We start from the raw sequence: 20,640 nt of genomic DNA, 5'->3' as shown, positions 1-20,640 counted from the left end.
GAGAGAGAGAGGAAGGAAGAGGGAGAGACAGAAACATCAATGCTGAGAGAAAATCATTGATCGGCCACCTCCTGCACACCCCCAACCACAGACCGAGCCCACAACCAGGCATATGCCCCTGACCAGAATCGAACCCCGGACCCTTCAGTCCGCAGGCCAACGCTCTATCCACTGAGCCAAACCAGCTAGGGCAAGAAGCCACCACTTTAAGAATGTTTTAGGTGAACAACTTGAAAATACCCCAGGATGGATAAACTCTAAGAATGCACAATTGTGAGCATTCACAACCATCACAGGTATGGCTGAAGGTTGTTCAAGCCGTTCTTCTGAAACGAGATCTCAAAGTAAAAGATTTTAACAAAAATAAAATGGCATAAGCACAACTTCTTCACCAATTTGTATGTAGCAACCATTAAGTTAACTTTTCCACTTGAAAAAAAATGCTTCACTGTGTTTTAATATTCACAATTAGAGTGTCTATAACCCAGGACAGAGCATCACCAGTGATGCCCTGACCCAGTTTATACTGAAATTAAGTTCTTTACTCCAAATAAATGGTTCCTCATAACCACTAGCTAGTGTACATAAGAACTAAAACTTCTACATTTGGGGAGAAACAAATGCTGCTTCAATCACGACACAGCTGCTTCTATTCCTCAATTCATGCTCAGAAACTTGTGGGGGGTAGGCCTGCTGACCCTGTCCACCTGAAGGTGTCTGATGTGCTGCTTTCTGCTTTAACATTGTCCAGTCAAATGTGCAGTCCTATTGGTGATTCAGGGTCCAGAAAATGGCTGCCTCAGATATACGGGATCCAGGGCATCCGCAAATGCAGCCCCAACAATAGTTTAAGCATGGCAAATTCTGCAGGAAACCCTTACATAAAACTTCTTTTCACTAATCTTTTCACATATATATATATTTTAAATATCTTTGCTGCAACCTTTAGTCCTTGCCATGGCAGACTGGTTCCATTAAAATACATCAAAACAGATCCTATTGATTCCATGTCATCTCAGCAACTCTGTTCAATACAAAGATGTACATCGATGCTAGCATTATCGGCAGTGTCAGTAAGATTTTTATCTTCTCTACATGGTATGTGTTGCCTCATCCTGTTGACTCTGTACTTTTGGCCAAACCAAAATCAATAAGGAATAACTTATTACAGTGATGCCCAATACTCATTAGGAAGTTATCTGATACAATGTCTTTGTATATAACACTAGAGGCCCGGCGCACAAAATTCATGCACTGCGGGAAGAGGGTGTCCCTCAGCCCAGCCTGCACCCTCTTGCAGTCTGGGAGCCCTCAGGGAATGTCCGACTAACGGCTTTGGCCCGCTCGCCCCCACAGGGAGCAGACATCCTTAGCATTGCCACAGAGGCAGGAGAGGCTCCCAATACTGACGCTGTGCTCGCCAGCCGTGAGCCCAGCTTCTGGCTGAACAGTGCTCCCCCTGTGGGAGCACACTGACCACCAGGGGGCAGCTCCTGGGTTGAGCATCTACCCCCTGGTGGTCAGTGCATGTCATAGTGACCAGTTGTCCTGCTGTCGCACTGAAACTGGCTCTCCAACATTCCCCGAGGAGTTCTGGATTGCGAGAGGGCACAGGCCAGGCCAAGAGACCCCCACTGGTGCAAGATCAGGGCCGGGGAGGGATGCAGGAGATTGGCCAGCTGGGGAGGGACCATGGGAGGACTACAGGGTATGTCCGGCCCGTCTCACTCAGTCCCGATTGACCAAAACCCCAACAGCAAGCTAACCTACTGGTTGGAGCGTCTGCCCCTTGGTGGTCAGTGCATGTCATAGTAGGCAGTTGAGCGGCCTTAGCATATCATTAGCATATTACGCTTTGATTACTTGAATAGATGACCGGATGACCAGACACTTAGCATATTAGGCTTTTATTATATATATATATAGGATGATGTAAATATATCATAACAGAGGCTGCGTGGTAAGGCCTAAGACGTCCCCTCTATTAAAAAAATCGGGGACCATATTGTCATGCACTCATTCAGCAAACACCTCCAGCGCTTTCTCTAGCCCTGAGCAGTCTTCCTATGGGTTCCCAAGTGATGGAATTTTTACAAATGACCCCCAACGACCCCTCTGAGGAGACACTGCCAACAGACACTGCACTGGCTTATCTGACTCTCAGATTTGTTTTGTTTTGTTCATTTCTTAGAGTGGAATCTGTGTCTGACATGCTAGACTTGGACCATTTCACATTGACAAAAAGATCTGTGTCTCTAGGCCCCCAAGCAAGACGGCCTCTGCAAGGCCTCCTGGGAGATCGGACAACTGCCCGTGGGGACCATGGAAAATGGACCCATCATCTCCTCGGACAAACAATTGGCAGGAGTCACACATTTCCCAACATTTAGGATCCAGGCAGCACTGTGACAGGGTCCAGGGTGACTGGTGTCCGTGGTGGGCAGACCCCAGTGGCCCCGGTGACCTGCCTCATGTGAACGCTTCCTCTCGAGTGTGAGAGAGGCTGTGGCTGCTCCTAACAGCCCAGCCATGGAGCTGGGATGTGGCTCCCGCGGCTCCCTGGGGCCTGTCCTGCTCGGTCGTGGCAGCTGTGGTGGGAGGCCCCCTTGGGGACTGTAGAAGCCATGGCAAGGAGCCGGGGTGGCCTCTAGGACCTCAGGGGGTCTCTGTCCACAGCCAGCACGCAGCTGGGCCTCTAGTCAAACTGTCCCTAGGACGGGTCCTGCCAGTGTCCCGATGAGCGTGGGCCAGAAGGCTCCCCGCTCGCAGCATCCTTGCACAGCGTGAGAGCTGGAGCAGAGGGACCGCTAAGCTGCCCCACTCTGACCACAGGACCTGTGAGACCCAGGCCTGCTGTTGGCTGAGACCACAGGGGTTTTACTGCCCCCAATGACCCCTGCCACCACCTCCCCTCTCGTGCAGCACTGCTATCTGCCTGCCCAGCTCCCGTGTTCCTGCACCGCTCAGTGCCCCCCGCCCCATGTATTCCTGAGTGCACCTCACTTTCTGAAGTGCTGGCCTCACCCTCCCGCCACTTACTCTCCACTTGCTCGCTCATTGGCCACACAGCCTCTGACCCCATTCCCCTGGGGGCCAGTTTCCACCCCCCTATAATGAAGAACCACACACATGGGCTGACAGCAGCACACACTGATGGACTTGCAGTTCTGTTGGTGGGAACACAGTGGCAGCACTGGGTATGGCGGGCTCATCTCTGCCCAGGGGCTCGGGAGAACCACTGGCTCTGCGTCCAGCCTCTTCCTTCAGCAAGAACAGCCGAGCCCCTCAAGCTTCCTCGGGTCCTTCCTCTGCCTCCTTCCCCGTGCGGGACTCCTGCGATCAGAGGCCCAGGGATTCAGGGCACCCTCCCACCTCAGTCAGCTGAGGCGCCATCGCAATTCCACCCATTTAGCTTTGCGTGTCTCCCTGTAACACCTGGGGACGGGATGCAAATGTCACAGCTGGTTTTCCTGCCTTCACACGTTGTGAGGTCTCCCTGAAGCCTGGGGTTCACCCTCCAGGGGACGTACACCCTCAGGAGACCCTGAAACGCACAGAATGCTCACATCTAAGGGCTCCGCTCCCCGCAGGCTCCCTGGCACTGGGCACGCCCTGAGGATATACTTTAAAGGGGGACATTCAATGTTTCACAAACCACATCATAAAAATGACAGCTGCAGAAGGCCCATTCTGCACGAATCTTCATGCATTGGGCTTCTAGTAGGTAATATTGAGACCATCTTAATTCTATCATCCCTTATATCCTTCAGAACTAAGATTATCAATGTGGAAGAAAAGAAACATACATGTAACAAAGTAATCGTTAATTTAAATTGAAAATATCAGTATGAACTCATGATTTCATCTTTACATAGCTTTATATATTGTCTTAGTTTCCTTTGCCCTAGGCCAGTGGTGGGAAAACCACGGCTCGTGAGCCACATGGGGCTCTTTGGCCCCTTGAGTGTGGCTCTTGCACAAAATACCACGGCCTGGGTGAGTCTATTTTGAAGAAGTGGCGTTAGAAGAAGTTTAAGTTTAAAAAATTTGGCTTTCAAAAGAAATTTCAATCGTTGTACTGTTGATATTTGGCTCTGTTGACTAATGAGTTTGCCGACCACTGCCCTAGGCAATGTATCTGTAAACATATCACTCTGAGATTTTGCTGCCTATGGTTTCTTCTAGGATTTTTATGGTTTCACAACTTACATTTAAGTCTTTTTATACATTTTGAGTTTACTCTTGTGTATGGTGTAAGTTGGTGGTCTAGTTTCATTTTTTTGCATGTATCTATCCAATTTTCCCAACACTATTTATTGAAGAAACTGTCTTTACTATGCAGCAGTAAAAAAGAAGGATCCCGCCGAAACCGGTTTGGCTCAGTGGATAGAGCGTCGGCCTGCGGACTGAGGGGTCCCGGGTTCGATTCCGGTCAAGGGCACATACCTTGGTTGCAGGCACATCCCCAGTGGGAGGTGTGCAGGAGGCAGCTGATCGATGTTTCTCTCTCATCGATGTTTCTAGCTCTCTATCCCTCTCCCTTCCTCTCTGTAAAATATCAATAAAATATATTAAAAAAAAAAAAAAAAAAGGATCCCTTACCCTTTGAGACAGCATGGAGGGACCTGAACAGTATTATGATAAGCAAGAAAGACAAATATCACATGATCCCACTCATATGTAGAATCTAATGAACAAAATAAACTGATGAACCAAACAGATCCAGACACATGGAAGCATGGAACAGAGTGTGGAATCTCAGAGGGAAGGAGGGGGGAGGGTGGGTGGGAGGTAATCAAACAAAGACCTTGTATGCATATATCCATAACCCATGGACACAGGCAATAGGGTAGTGAAGGCCTGGGGCGATGGGCCGGGGCAGGCTGGAGGGGCTCAATGGGGGAAAAGGGGGACATATGTAATAGTTTTAACAATAAAAAATTATTTTAAAATAATATTAAAAAATAAATAAAACCATAATGAGCTATCACCTCAGACCTGTCAGAATGGCTGACATCAAAAACTAAACAAACAACAAGTGCTGGTGAGGATGTAGAGAAAAGGGAATACTAGCACACTGCTGGTGGGAATGCAGATTGGTACAACTACTATGAAAAACAGTATGGAGTTTCCTTAAAAAATTAAAAATAGAACTCCTGTTTGATCCAGTGATCCCACTTCTAGGAATATATCCTAAAAACCTGAATCACCAATCAGAAAGAGTATATGCATCCCTATGTTCATAGCATTGTTATTTACAATAGCTAAGATTTGGAAACAGCCAAAGTGCCCACCAGTACGTGAGTAAATAAAAAAGCTGTCAAACATTTATACTATGGAGTACATGCAACTGTAAGAAAGTGGGATCTTCTACTCTTTGGGACAGCATGGATGAACCTGAAAACTATTATGCCATGTGAAATAAGGCAATCTGAGAAAGACAAATACCACATGATCTCACTTATTTGTGGAATCTAATGAACAAAATGAATTAACCAACAAAATAAGACCGGAAGCAGGGAGGCATGGAACAGACTGACATACCTCAATGTGGGGGTGGGGTACAAGAAGAGATAAACCAAAGAACTTATATACTTCTATGCATAGCCCATGGACACAGGCAGTAGGGTAGTGAAGACCTGGGTGGGGTGGGTAGGGGCTCGGAGAACTGGAGTAAAGGAGGAGAAATGGGAGATATCTGTAATACTATCTATATATATAAATGGCTAAGTGACCGACTGACCGTCCGTCTGTCCATCTGAATGACCAGCCAGGGCCGGTACATATGACGCGCACTGGCTATCTACACTAATAAAAGAGTAAGATGCAAATTGACCGTACCTTCACAACACCCACCAGCCAATCAGGAGTGAGTGTGCAAATTAACCCAACAAAGATAGCGGGTTAATTTGCATACGCAGGCGCCGAATGGCCAAGGCGGGGCGGGACGCTTGTGTTGTTGCCATGGCAACGACGCAGGTGTTCCGCGCTGCTCTGGGCCTCTGGGCAGCATGGGAAGGCGGAAAGGGGGCTCAGGCCAAAGCGAAGGCAGTGCTGGCAGCCAGGGGAAGGAAGGACCAAATCTTGCAAGAATCTTTGTGCATCGGGCCTCTAGTTTAAAAATAAATGTTGACTCGCGCATGTGCGATACATATAACGCTCTCACTGGCGCCAACTACATGTGTTTCGATCTATCACTGTCAATCGTGATTTGGTTGTTTTTGTTGACATTAGTCAAGCACTCTAAAAGTGTTTTTACTCTTCATGTGATATAAAAGGATATATTAGAATGAGTTTAGGAGGGGAAAAATGGCGCGGAATAGACAGACGTATCCCGAGCCTTGTCCCAGAGCAGATAGAAAGAACAGCTGAGTGTCGCACGGGGAGTATCTGTTGGAGAGTTAAGGGACAGCTATACTCCAGAAGGTGGGGGACTGCTGGACGGGGGTCCCCTGACCCGGCAGCCCACACTGATGCTGGTTTCCCTCCCGGAGCCACCGGCTCGGATGTGGAGACCGCGCCATCTTGAAGGGGAAAGTGGATGTTAGCTGAAGACTGAAAATCTACAACTGCAGCACCCACCAAACAGCTGCAAACCCCAGAGCATGAGTCCCCAATTGGTGCAAACACGCGGATTCCAAGGAGCTCTACACTCCACCACGGAAAGGTCAGATTTCACCTGGGATAAGGTGAGGTTTCTGGCCCGGCAGGACAGAGAAACACGCACACTGCGGGAGCTGGAGGACTGGGGGAAGTCTGCACCCAGAAAAATCCATGGCTGTTGGGACTGGCGTGATCCGTGAATGTGGAAGGGGGTCCTCAGAGCTGCTAACAGAGGAAATCTCTAAAAAGCAAACCATTTTGATCTGACACAGAAGGACAGCCTAAAAAATTTGGGAGTGTGCCGGCTGATTGGACACAAGGGGGAAAGGGGATTGCACAGGCTTGCGCACAGACCCAGAGTTCGCACACTTGCGCTTTCTCCTCTTTGAATCCTTGCTTCTGATTACTGAGCCCAATACATAGGATCACCAAGTTAGAGACACCCTAGGAGACTGCAGGGGAAAGTTGTTTTTCTGGAACCTGAGGATCAGAGCGGGGAGTGACCGTCAGAGAACCAGCTCTGGGGCAGCCCACTCCCACAAACCGGTATTGAGTGCCACAGGGAAAGCAGGATCTAAGCACAGGCTAGAGAGAACCTACAGACCCAGAGGTCAACCCAGAAACACTGCCACCCAGGGGCTGAATCACAAATTGACTCTTGTGTAATCACAAATAAAAGAATACAAGAAAATAAGACACACTGACTGCTTAAAAATCAGGACTGGCTTACAACACTGAGGAGCAGTGAAACACAGGGAACTGCAATACTGTCCTGACTGGGAAACATGCGTGCCAAACAGAACAACAGAGGAAGTGAATGACCTTCACTACTACACATTTTGTTATTTTTATTTTTTTAATTTTTTATTATTTTTTTTCTTTTTCATCTTTTACTTAAGAAACAAATTTTTTTCTTTTTTCTTCACTTTTACCTTTTCATTACATTTTTATTTTCAATCAGTATTATTACTACTACTATTTTACCTTTTTTTTTAAAAAAAGTGTCATTTTATTTTCTCTTTATTTGACTTTGAGATTAGTGTTCTACATTCTATTTTCATCTTTCCTTTAGCATCCTTCTACTCTATCTCAACTCTACCTTTATGCCATCACTCTCTTCCTAACTTTTACCCTTTTGTCCTGTTTCTCTTACCCTTCTCCTGCTTTAGATTTTCCCTATTCTTTCTTTTTACCCCGTTACAATTTCACCCTACTTATATATCTAACAAGTGTCCCGCCCCGCCTTGGCCATTTAGCACTTGCGTATGCAAATTAACCTGCTATCTTTGTTGGATTAATTTGCAAACTCACTCCTGATTGGCTGGTGGGTGTCATGAAGGTACAGTCAATTTGCATCTTACTCTTTTATTAGTGTAGATTGCTGGTGCATGTCATATGTACCAGCCCTGGCTGGTCATTCAGATGGATAGACGGACGGTCAGTCGGTCACTTAGGCATTTATATATATAGATTTCCAATCCCCTGCTCCGAGTTCATACACACCTCTCTCTTCTCTGTCTTCACTATCCAAATAACTGTTTTTCTCTCTGTCCTTTTGTTGTTGTTTGCTTGAATGTTGATTATATCGATTTTTTATGCTTGTTTGTGAGATTGTTTTGCTTATTCTTTTTTTGTTTTGTTTTTTTTGTTTGCTTTGTTTTTTGTATCTGTTTTTCCTCGCCTCACTTGATAATAATTGTTGCTTGTAGTTTATATTCATCTCCAGGTACTTGTTGCTGGAATTTGCTGGGCTTAGTGGATGTTCTATTGGAGTTTTCTCCCCATATATATAGTTTGTTCCCCTTTTCTTTCTTATTCTCTTTCTTTTCTCTCTTACTTTTTTTTTTCCTCTTCCCAATTTCATTTTGGCACTCCTTTCTTTTTTTTCCCTCTTCTTCTTACTCTTCTATCCCCTAATTTACCTTTCTCTGGTGGTAACCTTAATTTGGGGTTATTAATATCGTGAATACATTTCTGTTCAGTGCCTTGTGTGTTGTACCTGGTTGTGTTGTATTCTGTGCCTATAAATCAACGCAAGAGAGAGAGAACTACATAACTAGACACCCAGAGAACAGAGACCATGAGGAGACAAAGAAACAGCCTGCATATGGAAGAAAAACAGGCATCACCAGAAAAGGAAGTAAACGAAATGGAGGCAAGCAACCTGCCAAACAAAGAATTCAGAGAAATGGTCATAAGGTGGCTGAAAAGAATGGAAGACAAATGTGACAATATGAGTAAGAACCAAGAGGAAATGAAGAGGAACCAAGAAGAAATGAAAAATGACATCGCTGCTGTAAAAAGCTAAATAGAAAGCATCAACAGTAGACTAGAAGAACAGAGGACCGCATCAGTGAGCTAGAAGACAAGGTAGGAAAAAATACACAAGTAGAGCAGCTTCTAGAAAAAAAAATTAAAAAGCAGGAGAGCCTAAGGGAACTTTGGGACAACACAAAACAAAACAACATCTGCATAATAGGGGTGCCAGAAGGAGAGGAAATGGAGCAAGGAATAGAAAACGTGTTTGAAGAAATAATGACACAAAACTTCCCTAATATAGGGAAGAAAAAACCCACACAAATCCAAGAAGCTCACAGAGTCCCAAGCAAAATGAACCCCAAAAGACCGATGCCAAGGGACACTATAATTAAATTGGCAAACACCAACAACAAAGTAAGAATCTTAAAAGCGGCCAGAGAGAGATAGAAAGTTACCTACAAATGAACCCCCATCAGACTAGCAACTGATTTCTCAACAGAAACTCATCAGGCCAGAAGGGAATGGAATGAAATATACAAAGTCATGCAAAGGAAGGGTCTGAATCCAAGAATACTGTACCCAGCAAGGCTATCAATCAAAACTGAAGGTGAAATCAGGAGCTTCACAGACAAAAAAGGACTATGGGAATTTCTTACCACCAAACCAGCAATGTAAGAAATGCTAAAGGGTCTGCTGTGAAAAAAGAAATAGGAAGCGAAGAAGGAACACAGGGGTAAAGAATAAAAATGGCGACAAACAAGTACCTACCAATAATAACTTTAAATGTAAATGGATTAAATGTCCCAATCAAAAGACATAGGGTAACGGACTGGATAATAAAACACAACCCATATATCTGCTGTCTACAAGAAACCCACCTCAGAAAAAAAGATGCACACAGACTGCTGGTGAAGTGATGGAAAAAGGTTTTTCAGGCGAATGGAAATGAAAAAAAAAAGCTAGGGTAGCAATACTTATATCTGACAAATTAGATCTCAAAGTGAAGGACATAACAAGAAATAAGGAAGGCCACTTCATAATACTAAAGGGAGCAATCCAACAAGAAGATATAACTCTGGTAAACATGTGCACACCCTATACAGGAGAACCCATATACATAAAAAAAACTCCTGGAGGATATCAAAGTAGAGATTGACAGCAATACAATCATAGCAGGAGACTTTAGTACCCCACTATCACCATTGGACAAATCCTCTAAACAAAAAATCAGCAAAGAAACATCAATCCTAAATGACTCACTAGACCAGATGGAATTAATTGACATCTTCAGAACATTTCACCACAAAGCCACAGAATGGGCTTAGGCATTCTTCTCAAGTGCACATGGTTCATTTTCAAAGACAGACCATATGTTGGGTCATAGGCAAAGTCTCTTCAAATTCAAGAGGATAGAAATCATATCAAGCATCTTCTCAGACGACAATGGCATAAAACTGGAATCAACTACAATAAAAACAATCCAAAAAAATCAAACACATGGAGACTAAACAGCATGCTATTAAACAATGACTGGATTACCAGAGAGATCAAGGAAAAAATAAAAAACATCATGGCAACAAATGACAATGAAAACACAACAACCCAAAATCTATGGGACACAGCGAAAGCAGTCTTGAGAGGGAAGTTCATAGCTGTACAAGCCTACTGCAAAAAACAAGAAACAATGGTAGTAATTTACCTAACCCTACACTCAAAGAGTTAGAAAGAGAGCAACAAGAAAAGCCCAGTGTAAGCAGAAGGAAATAATAAAGATCAGAGCAGAGATAAACAACATTGAGACCAAAGAAACAATACAAAAGATCAACAAAACCAAGACCTGTTTTTTTGAAAGGGTAAAAAAGATTGATGAATCTCTAGCCAGGCTCACCAAGAATCAAAGAGAGAGGACCAAAATAAACAAAATCAGAAATGAAAGAGGAGACCCCACCGAAATACAAAGGATTGTTAAAAAATACTATGAACAAGCTATTCCAACGAACTGGACAACTTGGAGGAAATGGACATATTCCTAGAAAAATATAACCTTCCAAAACTCAATCAGGAAGAATCTAAACACCTCAATAGGCCAATAACTATGGAAGAAATTGAAGCAGTCATCAAAAAGCTTCCTGCAAACAAAAGCCCGGGGCCAGACGGCTTCACAGGGGAGTTTTACCAAATATTCAAGGAAGAGCTAAAACCTATCCTCCTCAGACTATCCCAGAAAATTCAAGAGGAAGGAACACTTCCAAGCTCCTTCTATGAAGCCAGCATCACCCTAATACCAAAACCAGATAAAGATAACACAATGAAAGAGAATTACAGGCCAATATCCCTCATGAACATAGATGCCAAAATCCTCAACAAAATTCTAGCAAATCGGATCCAGCACTACATCAGAAAGATCATACACCATGACCAAGTAGGTTTTATCCCAGGAATGGAAGGATGGTACAATATCCGCAAATCAATAAATGTGATACATCACATAAACAAATTGAGAGATAAAAATCACATAGTCATATCAATTGATGCAGAAAAAGCATTTGACAAAATCCAACACCCTTTCTTGATAAAAACTCTCAACAAGGTGGGAATAGAAGGATCATACCTCAACATAATAAAAGCTATATATGATAAACCCACAGCTAACATCATACTCAATGGGCAAAAACTAAAACCATTTCCCCTAAGAACAGGAACAAGACAGGGATGCCCACTCTCTCCACTCCTGTTCGACATAGTACTGGAAGTATTAGCCATTGCAATTAGACAAGAAGAAGAAATAAAACGCATCCAAATAGGAAAAGAAGAAGTAAAACTGTCCTTATTCGCAGATGACATGATACTGTACATAGAAAACCCTAAAGACTCCATCAAAAAATTACTAGACTTAATAAATGAATTCAGCAATGTAGCAGGATACAAAATTAACGCCAGGAAATCTATGGCATTTCTATACACCAATAGTGAACTTATAGAAAGAGAGACTAAAAAAACAATCCCATTTACCATCGCACCAAAAAAATTAAGATACCTAGGAATAAACTTAACTAAGGAGGTTGAACACCTATACGTGGAAAACTACAGGACACTGAAAAAAGTGATAGAGGAAGACATAAACAGATGGAAGAACATACCATGTTCATGGACTGGGAGAATCAACATCATTAAAATGTCCATACTACCCAAAGCAATCTATAGATTCAATGCACTCCCCATTAAAATACCAATGGCATATTTCACAGACCTAGAAAGAACTCTCCAAAAATTCATCTGGAATAAAAAAAGACCCCGAATAGTCACAGCAATCCTGAGAAAGAAGAACAAAGTATGTGGGATCTCAATACCATATTTCAAGCTGTATTACAAAGCCACTGTTCTCAAAACAGCCTGGTACTGGCACAAGAATACACATATAGATCAATGGAATAGAATAGAATAGAGAACCCAGAAATCAACCCAAATCACTATGCTCAATTAATATTTGACAAAGGAGGCATGAACATACAATGGAGTCAAGACAGTCTCTTCAATAAATGGTGTTGGGAAAATTGGACAAATACATGCAAAAAAAATGAAACTAGATCACCAACTTACACCATACGCAAAAATAAACTCAAAATGGATCAAAGACTTACACATACAACGAGAAACCATAAAAATACTAGAGGAATCCACAGGCAGAAAAATCTATGACATATGCCAAAGCAATTTCTTCACTGATACTGCTCCTAGGGCAATGGAAACTAAAGAGAAAATAAACAAATGGGACTACATCAAAATAAAAAGCTTTTGCATAGCAAAGGAAACCATCAATAAAACAACAAGAAAGCCCACTGCATGGGAGAACATATTTGCCAAAGATATCAACGATAAGGGTTTAATCTCCAACATTTACAGGGAAATCATGCAGCTTAACAAAAAGAAGATAAACAACCCAATCAAAAATGGGCTACTGATCTAAATAGACACTTTTCGAAAGTAGACAGAAGGAAGGCAAAGAGACATATGAAAACCTGCTCAAAGTCACTAATCACCAGAGAGATGCAAATCAAAACAACAATGCAGTACCATCTCACACCTGTCAGAATGGCTATTATCAACAAATGACAAGTGCTTGCAAGGATGCGGAGAAAAAGGAACCCTCATGCACTGCTGGTGGGAATGCAGACTGGTGCAGCCACTGTGGAGAACAGTATGGAGTTTCCTCAAAAAACTGAAAATGGAACTCCCATTTGACCCAGTGATCCCACTTATAGGAATATATCCCAAGAAACTAGAAACACAAATCAGAAAGGATATATGCACCCCTATGACATAGCAGCACAATTCATCATACCTAATATTTGGAAACAGCCTAAATGCCCATCAGCAGATGAGTGAATTAAAAAACTGTGGTACATCTACACAATGGAATACTATGCTGTGTTAAAAAAGGAGTTCTTACCATTTGCAACAACATGGATGGAGATGGAGAGCATTATGCTAAGTGAAATAAGGCAGTCAGAGAAAGATAAATATCACATGATCTCACTCATTTGTGGAATATAATGAACAACATAAACTGATGAACAAAAATAGATCCAGAGACAGAGAAACATCAAACAGAACATCAAACCTCAGGGAAGGTAAGGGAGGGTCGGGGTAAGGGGGAGAGATCACCCAAAGGACTTATATGCATGCATGTAAGCCTAATCAATGGACACAGACAACAGGGGGGTGGGACCATGAATAGGAGGTGGGGGGTAATGGGGGAATAAGGACACGTATGTAATACCTTAATTAATAAAGAAATTTAAAAAAAAAAGAATGAGTTTAATCAATTTATCAGTCATAGTTTTTATCAATGTTGTTTTTATAGCACTTTTTTTTATGTTTTTGTTGTTTTTATATAATGTCTTTGTTGTTATATTGTTTATTTATTAAGCAATTTATATATTATTTTCATATACATTTTACTAATTTTCTTTCATATCTGACACTTCTATTATAGAGAAAGAGCAAATAGCAATATTAAAATATTTCTTCTAATTAATTTTCTTTCAATGTGCACGAATCCATGCACCGGGCCACTAGTCAATAATAAAAATATATGTTTAGAAAAATCCAACAAGATCTGCAAATTGTATTAAGTCGACACATTTTTAGTCTCTTTTGAAGTGCCTCCTTCCCACTTTCCCTTTCAACTTATTTGTTGAAGATATCAAATCACGTTACTCTAAAGCAGTGGTTCTCAACCTTTCTAATGCCGTGACCCTTTAATACAGTTCCTCATGTTGTGGTGACCCCCAACCATAAAATTATTTTCGTTGCTACTTCATAACTGTAATTTTGCTACTGTTATGAATCGTAATGTAAATACCTGTTTTCCGATGGTCTTAGGCTCTACAGCAGCGGTTCTCAACCTGTGGGGCGACCCACAGGTTGAGAACCGCTAGCAGGGCCGCCTAAGACCATCGGAAAACACAGATATTTACATTACGATTCATAACAGTAGCAAAATTACAGTTATGAAGTAGCAACGAAAATAATTTTATGGTTGGGGGTCACCACAACATGAGGAACTGTATTAAAGGGTCACGGCATTAGAAAGGTTGAGAACAACTGCTCTAAAGTCTTCCGCATGCTGGATTTTGCTGATTGTACCCCTGCTATACTGCCTCACATTTCCCATATCTGTATTTCCTGTGAACTGCTTTGAGATCTACAAGTTGTGATCAGAGTGAGGGTCCACTGGTTTAGCAAGACCATACCTCATGCCCTGGCCAGTGTTCTCAGTGGTTAGAGCATCAGCCCACACACTGAAGGGTCTCAGGTTCAATTCCCAGTCAAAGGGCATGTACCTGGGTTGCGGGTTCACTCCCCAACCCTGGTCGGTCGGGGTTCATGAAGGAGGCAATCAGTCGATGTGTCCCTTTCACATCAATGTTTCTCTCTCTCTTTCTCTTCCTCCTCTCTCCCTTCCACTCTCTGAAAAAGCAATGAAAAAAATATCCTCATGTGAGTATTAACAAAACAAAAACAAAGACTACCTCCTAGCCTATGTTGTACAAATGAAGTCTCGTAACCTCTTTTTTGTGTATATATTCTTTTTTTATTTCTTAAATGAAAATAAGTGCAAATTATATTTCTTATAATATGTGTTTTGAAGGTTTAACAACAACTTTGTTTATTTACAAACAAATCATAAATCCTAGAAAATTTTAGGCAGAAAAGTTACAGCTCTGCAATGCAACTACAATATATCCGATTATCATGCTATACAACCCTTAACAAATACTGTGATGTGTAAGCACTGCACTCACCTGCTGGAAGGCTTGAATTGTAGCAGAGTAGGAATGGAGAGACAGAGACAATTTCAGCAAATTCTGCTGCAGAGGTGACAGAAACGGAAATGCAGCTCCCAATATTGCATGATAATAGGAGTAATCAGTGCCTGCCAAGGAAAAATATGAACCAAAATAGTCCTATGAGTGGAGATATCCAAGTAAGATAGTTTGTAAGGTATAGAGCTATGTGATACAAAGGCATAGGAAAGCAACATTTCACCACTATACTGTCTTGAACTATTGTAAGATGCTCCAAATTCCCTGGAGTACACAAGTGGACTTTTCCTCCCTTCTACCTTTTGTCCAGTCTTCCTTCCCCATGGGACTGCTAGTTACCTACTCCAAGAAGACACCCCCAATACCACCCATGCTTCACTGGACAAAGTACATCTTTTCTTTGCTCTCATATTTCTTTGCTTACCTCTTTCATTCACAGTATTTACTAAATTACTTATTCACTATCTACTCCTCCCCATATAGTCTGAGTCCCCACAGGCAGAAACTATGACTTATTTGTCTTTGTATCCCTAGTGCCTACTACGTTATCTACTGGAATAACCCAACACTCCTGAGCCAGGTGATGAGGAAGTACAAGGTATAAAAGGATGCTGATAAAACTATAGTTTGGGATAAAGCATTTATTTTTTTTTTTTAATATATTTTATTGATATTTCACAGAGACGAAGGGAGAGGGATAGAGAGCTAGAAACATCGATGAGAGAGAAACATCGATCAGCTGCCTCCTGCACACCTCCCACTGGGGATGTGCCCGCAACCAAGGTACATGCCCTTGACCGGAATCGAACCCGGGACCTTTCAGTCCACAGGCCGACGCTCTATCCACTGAGCCAAACCGGTTTCGGCAGGGATAAAGCATTTAAACAAACAATTGGAACAAATTATCTAGGAAGAAAAAAGTACATGAACCAATATGAAAAAACCCCAAGGATATGCTGCTAAATGAAAAGCGCAACATATAAAACAATATATACCATAAGCTATCATTTTTCACTCTAAGAAAGAATGAGAAATAAGAATACATATGTATTTGTTGCAAAAAAAAATTAAAGGCTAAACAAATTAAATTAAATTGTTATAAAAAATGGGAGAGCCCTAACCAGTTTGGCTCAGTGGATAGAGCGTTGGCCTGCGGACTCAAGGGTCCCAGGTTCGATTCTAGTCAAGGGCATGGACCTTGGTTGCAGGCACATCCCCAGTAGGGGTTGTGCAGGAGGCAGCTGATTGATGTTTCTCTCTCAACAATGTTTCTAACTCTCTCCCCCTCTCCCTTCTTCTCTGCAAAAAATAAATAAAATACATTTTTTTTTAAATGGGAGAGAAACAAAAAGAGGGAGGCAACAAGATTTTTCTGTGTAAGTATAACCTTTCATATAGCTTTTCTTTAGAAAATATTAACATTTTAAAAAGCAAAATATAAACGGTCAGTCTGCATTAGCATCTAAGTAGAAAAAGAGAGCACAAAGGAATATCTCAAAGTTGTGTCAGGATGTTGATGAATATCTTTGGGTGGTAGACTACAGATAATAGTTCAAATAAAATGTTTACCATACTTTTACGATCACTTCCAAGAATGCATACTCACATAATTCTAACCAAGAACACTACCACTTATATTGAAGACATGTCATTTATATGTAAGAGTTCAAATTCATTATAAAGCCCACTTTATAATTTGTTTCATGAAATTATAAACTAAATGTAAAATGATTTTTCTGATAACTCAAACAATTCTAGTTGACTCTGAATTACATAACTAAAACTTACAGGTGCTTGTTCAAAATTGTTCTGTGTTTATACCACAAAAAAATTCAGACAGAACTTTTTTTAATACATATTGTTTGAATAAAAATCTATGTTAAAATCAATTTAGTTTACTATTAGCAGCGGCAGCAGTCACAAAATTTTTACATATTTTTCTCTTCAAAAAGGGCTTATGTGCCTGTCAATTTACTACCAAGGTTTTAGCTACTCATATGTCTTTAACTATTAATTTTTATACTCTATATAGCTTATATTGAATTAGAAAATGTATATAAGAGCACATCATAATCTGTAAACAAATGAGAAAATTTACATTGTAATTTACTTGATACTTTGACACTCAATCTGTGGGTGGCTGGCAGACATAATGGAAAACATTTTTGGTGGCACTAACTTAATAATAACAAACTTGCCCTGGCCAGTGTTGTGCAGAGGTTAGAGCATCGGCCCACGCACTGAAGGGTCTAGGGTTCAATTCCCAGTCAAGGGCACGTACCTGGGTTGCAGATTGGATCCCAAGCCCAGGTCGGGGCACATGTGGAAGGCAACCAATCGATGTGTCTCTCTCACACTGATGTTTCTCTCACTGTGTTGTCCCCCTCCCTCTCTCTCTTTCACTCTCTCTAACAATTAATGGAAAAAGTATCCTCACATGAGGATTAACCAATAAATCAACAAACAAATAAATAAACAAGTTAAACTTAACAGAGAATAGATCAGTTATGTAATTGGTTCATAACAAAAAAAGTGAATCAAATCTGATGGGTATTAACCTAATATTAATACTAAATGATTTTGACTTCCACAAAATAATCACACATTTTTAATAAAACAACACAAAAACAAGAGGGTGAAAGTCAGGGATAGTGCTTAAAGCCAAAGTTATAAACTTCAAAAATAATTATTAGTCTGTGTTGGCTCTGCTGGCTGCCATCATAACTCTAGTCATTAAGTTAAAAGTGAATCCCGCCAAAACCGGTTTGGCTCAGTGGATAGAGCGTCGGCTTTCGGACTCAAGGGTCCCAGGTTCGATTCCGGTCAAGGGCATGTACCTTGGTTGCGGGCACGTCCCCAGTGGGGGGCGTGCAAGAGGCAGCTGATCGATGTTTCTCTCTCATCGATGTTTCTAACTCTCTATCCCTCCTCTCCCTTCCGCTCTGTAAAAAATCAATAAAATATTTTTTTTAAAAAAAAAAGTGAATCCCATTCACTGCCGTGCCACACATGCTCTGAAAGAGCATTTTCCCAATATTTTCCCAGACAACAAAGTCAAAGCAGCGTTGGCTTCAATTTACCGTGATGATCTGATGATCCAATATTTTGACTGGCTTCTACAAAATTCCAAAACTTCTCTTGACTGTCTTCTGCTAAAAACTCACTGGGAGAAAAAAATAAAATAACTTTAAAATAAAAATCTTCGAATATAAGCTCTATTACTAAAGAAAGGAAATTAGGTTTTTATGAGTTTCCAAATGTTCAGTTTATCTTTTAATTTATAATACATAATATATAAACATGCATGCTAAACAAATCTTACTAGCTAACTAGCTATTAATAATTTAATAGTTTAATGGATATTCCTTAGAAAAAACTAGAATAAAATGAAACAACAGAGAAGACCCCATATAAAGAAGGCTAACTGGGAACATGCTATCAGTGGTATTAACAGAGTTAGAAGCTGGTGATTCACCCTGGTCGTGTGGCTCACTTGGCTGGCACGTCTTCCTGTGCACCAAAGGCTTCTATTCCCAATCAGGGCACACACCCAGGAGGCAGGTTTGACCCCAGATCTGGGCAAGTGCAGGAGGCAACCAATCGATGTTACTCTCTCTCACTTCCTCTCTCTAAAATCAATTTTTAAAAATTTTAAAGCAATAAATTTATTTTTCTAGCACTAGTTCTGCTCACTCATTTTCTCAAAGACCTTAAAAAGAACAAAAAAATATGTTTTATCTAAGGATCTCCCAAGGAAAACATAAACCTTAGAAATTTTTCTAGAAAACTAAAGGCAGCATTTTGTAATCTTTTAATAGCCATAAATCCACATTCTCAAAATCACCAAATTTTAGTTTAAAAATAACACTGACCTAATAAAATAAGGTCTTAGAACTCAATGCCATTTTAACTTTCTTTTTACTTAATACTACTGACCTAAAATAATGATTGCATTAAATTTTCATTCATTTAGTCATTTATCCCTGAAAGAAAATGCGCATATTAAGTGAAAGACGCACATAAACTGGCTCTCTCCTCCTCCAGTGGTCATCTTTCCCTGTCTGCATGTGAACAGCAGTGGGTCTCAGCTTACCTAGATAAAGGAAGACTTTCCCATTACTTGTCAACACTCAGGTGTACAACTCTCACCCTACTTCACAGCTCAATACAGGTATATGGGAAAAATAGGAAACATTTCCTGGTAATGCACAGCTTCTCTAAAAACAGGTTCTGAAAATACCCATCATTATGTATGGAAGTATCTGGCGCCTCCCTAAGTGTGGCATTTTTCTAGGCTTTCTAGTAACTAACTAAGACTTCATACCAACCTGGCAGTGGTTTACAGTCTAAGAAGGCAGGCACTAATACAGATTATGACATGCAGACGAACACTAAATTCCTAAATTAAAGCTTCACTCACAAATAAGCGAGCAGAAGGGGGAGGGAATACACTGATCAACTGTATGATGAGAACAAGGATTCAGTGAAGCTAAGGTCCCCCTATAAAGGCTTATTGTAAGTAAATATATGCTTTTCAGATAATGACAGGAAAACTTCTTAAACCATACATTCTTTTTCATCGCATTGCATAAATAGCTCTTACAGCATCTAAATTTGTCTTAAGAAAAATAATTACTAGAACCACTGAACTAGCTCAGGAAAGAACACAAGATACTTTTCAAAGGCATGGTGCCATTTGTTTACAGTACACTTAAGTTTGTTTGCTTTTTGTTTTAAATCATTTATTAGCTTCTTATACCTATTCCACTGAGTAAAAAAAAAATCTATAGTTTTACAGATGAAATTATATGCTGTTTGGGATTTGCTTTAAATTCGATTCCTGGTCAGAGCACATGCCCGGGCTGTGGGCTCCATCCCCAGTGGGGGGTGTGCAGGAGGCAGCCGATAGATGATGTTTCTCTCTTATCGATGTTTCTATCTCTCTATCCCTCTTCTTTTCTCTCTAAAAATCAACAGAAACATAAAAAACAAAACAAAAAAAAACATTCCAGTGGGGGAAGGGAGGAGAATGGTGCTAGTAATTGTTATTGGACTTGAGTTGATAATTGTAAAAACCTGATAAGTAGAGGGAGGGCACATTATACCATTCTCTCCAATTATAAACATTTTTGGAATGCCATTAATAAAAAGATTTTAATCTTTGGCAAAAGAAAACAAAAAACTAGAAAAAAAACAAATGTCTACCAATCAGCGTAAGTCTGGTAGTAAACTTGTTTTCTTCGATTTCTGAAGTTACTGTGGGAGATCAGAGCAGTCTCTCTTTAATACAGAACTAGAACGGAAAGGGAAATGAGTATTTAAGTGGTTCTACTTCGTGACAGACACTATGCTCAGCATATTCATCCATGTCTCCAAATCCTCACAGCAACCCTACAATTCAGAAAGGTTACTGACTTGCCGAAACCGGTTTGGCTCAGTGGTAGAGCGT

At 41.1% G+C, this 20,640-nt stretch overlaps 1 protein-coding gene across 5 annotated transcripts in view; it reads right to left on the bottom strand.

The window, feature by feature from the left end:
• Positions 1-20,640, bottom strand: part of UGGT1 (UDP-glucose glycoprotein glucosyltransferase 1) — a 200,882-nt gene that overhangs the window by 172,454 nt on the left and 7,788 nt on the right. For all 5 annotated transcript variants that reach the window (XM_080670465.1, XM_080670464.1, XM_080670463.1 and 2 more), the window contains exons 4-5: positions 18,272-18,354; positions 15,171-15,301 (exon numbers count right to left, since the gene is read on the bottom strand). In XM_080670465.1, the coding sequence (XP_080526591.1) occupies positions 15,171-15,301; positions 18,272-18,354 (214 nt within the window). The remainder of the gene's footprint in view (positions 1-15,170; positions 15,302-18,271; positions 18,355-20,640) is intronic.

Source organism: Plecotus auritus (genome assembly GCF_963455305.1).
Source record: "Plecotus auritus genome assembly, chromosome: 5".
In the NCBI taxonomy this organism is placed as follows: domain Eukaryota; kingdom Metazoa; phylum Chordata; class Mammalia; order Chiroptera; family Vespertilionidae; genus Plecotus; species Plecotus auritus.
Note: the sequence above shows the minus strand (reverse complement) of the source record. Positions and strands in the feature narration are given on the sequence as shown.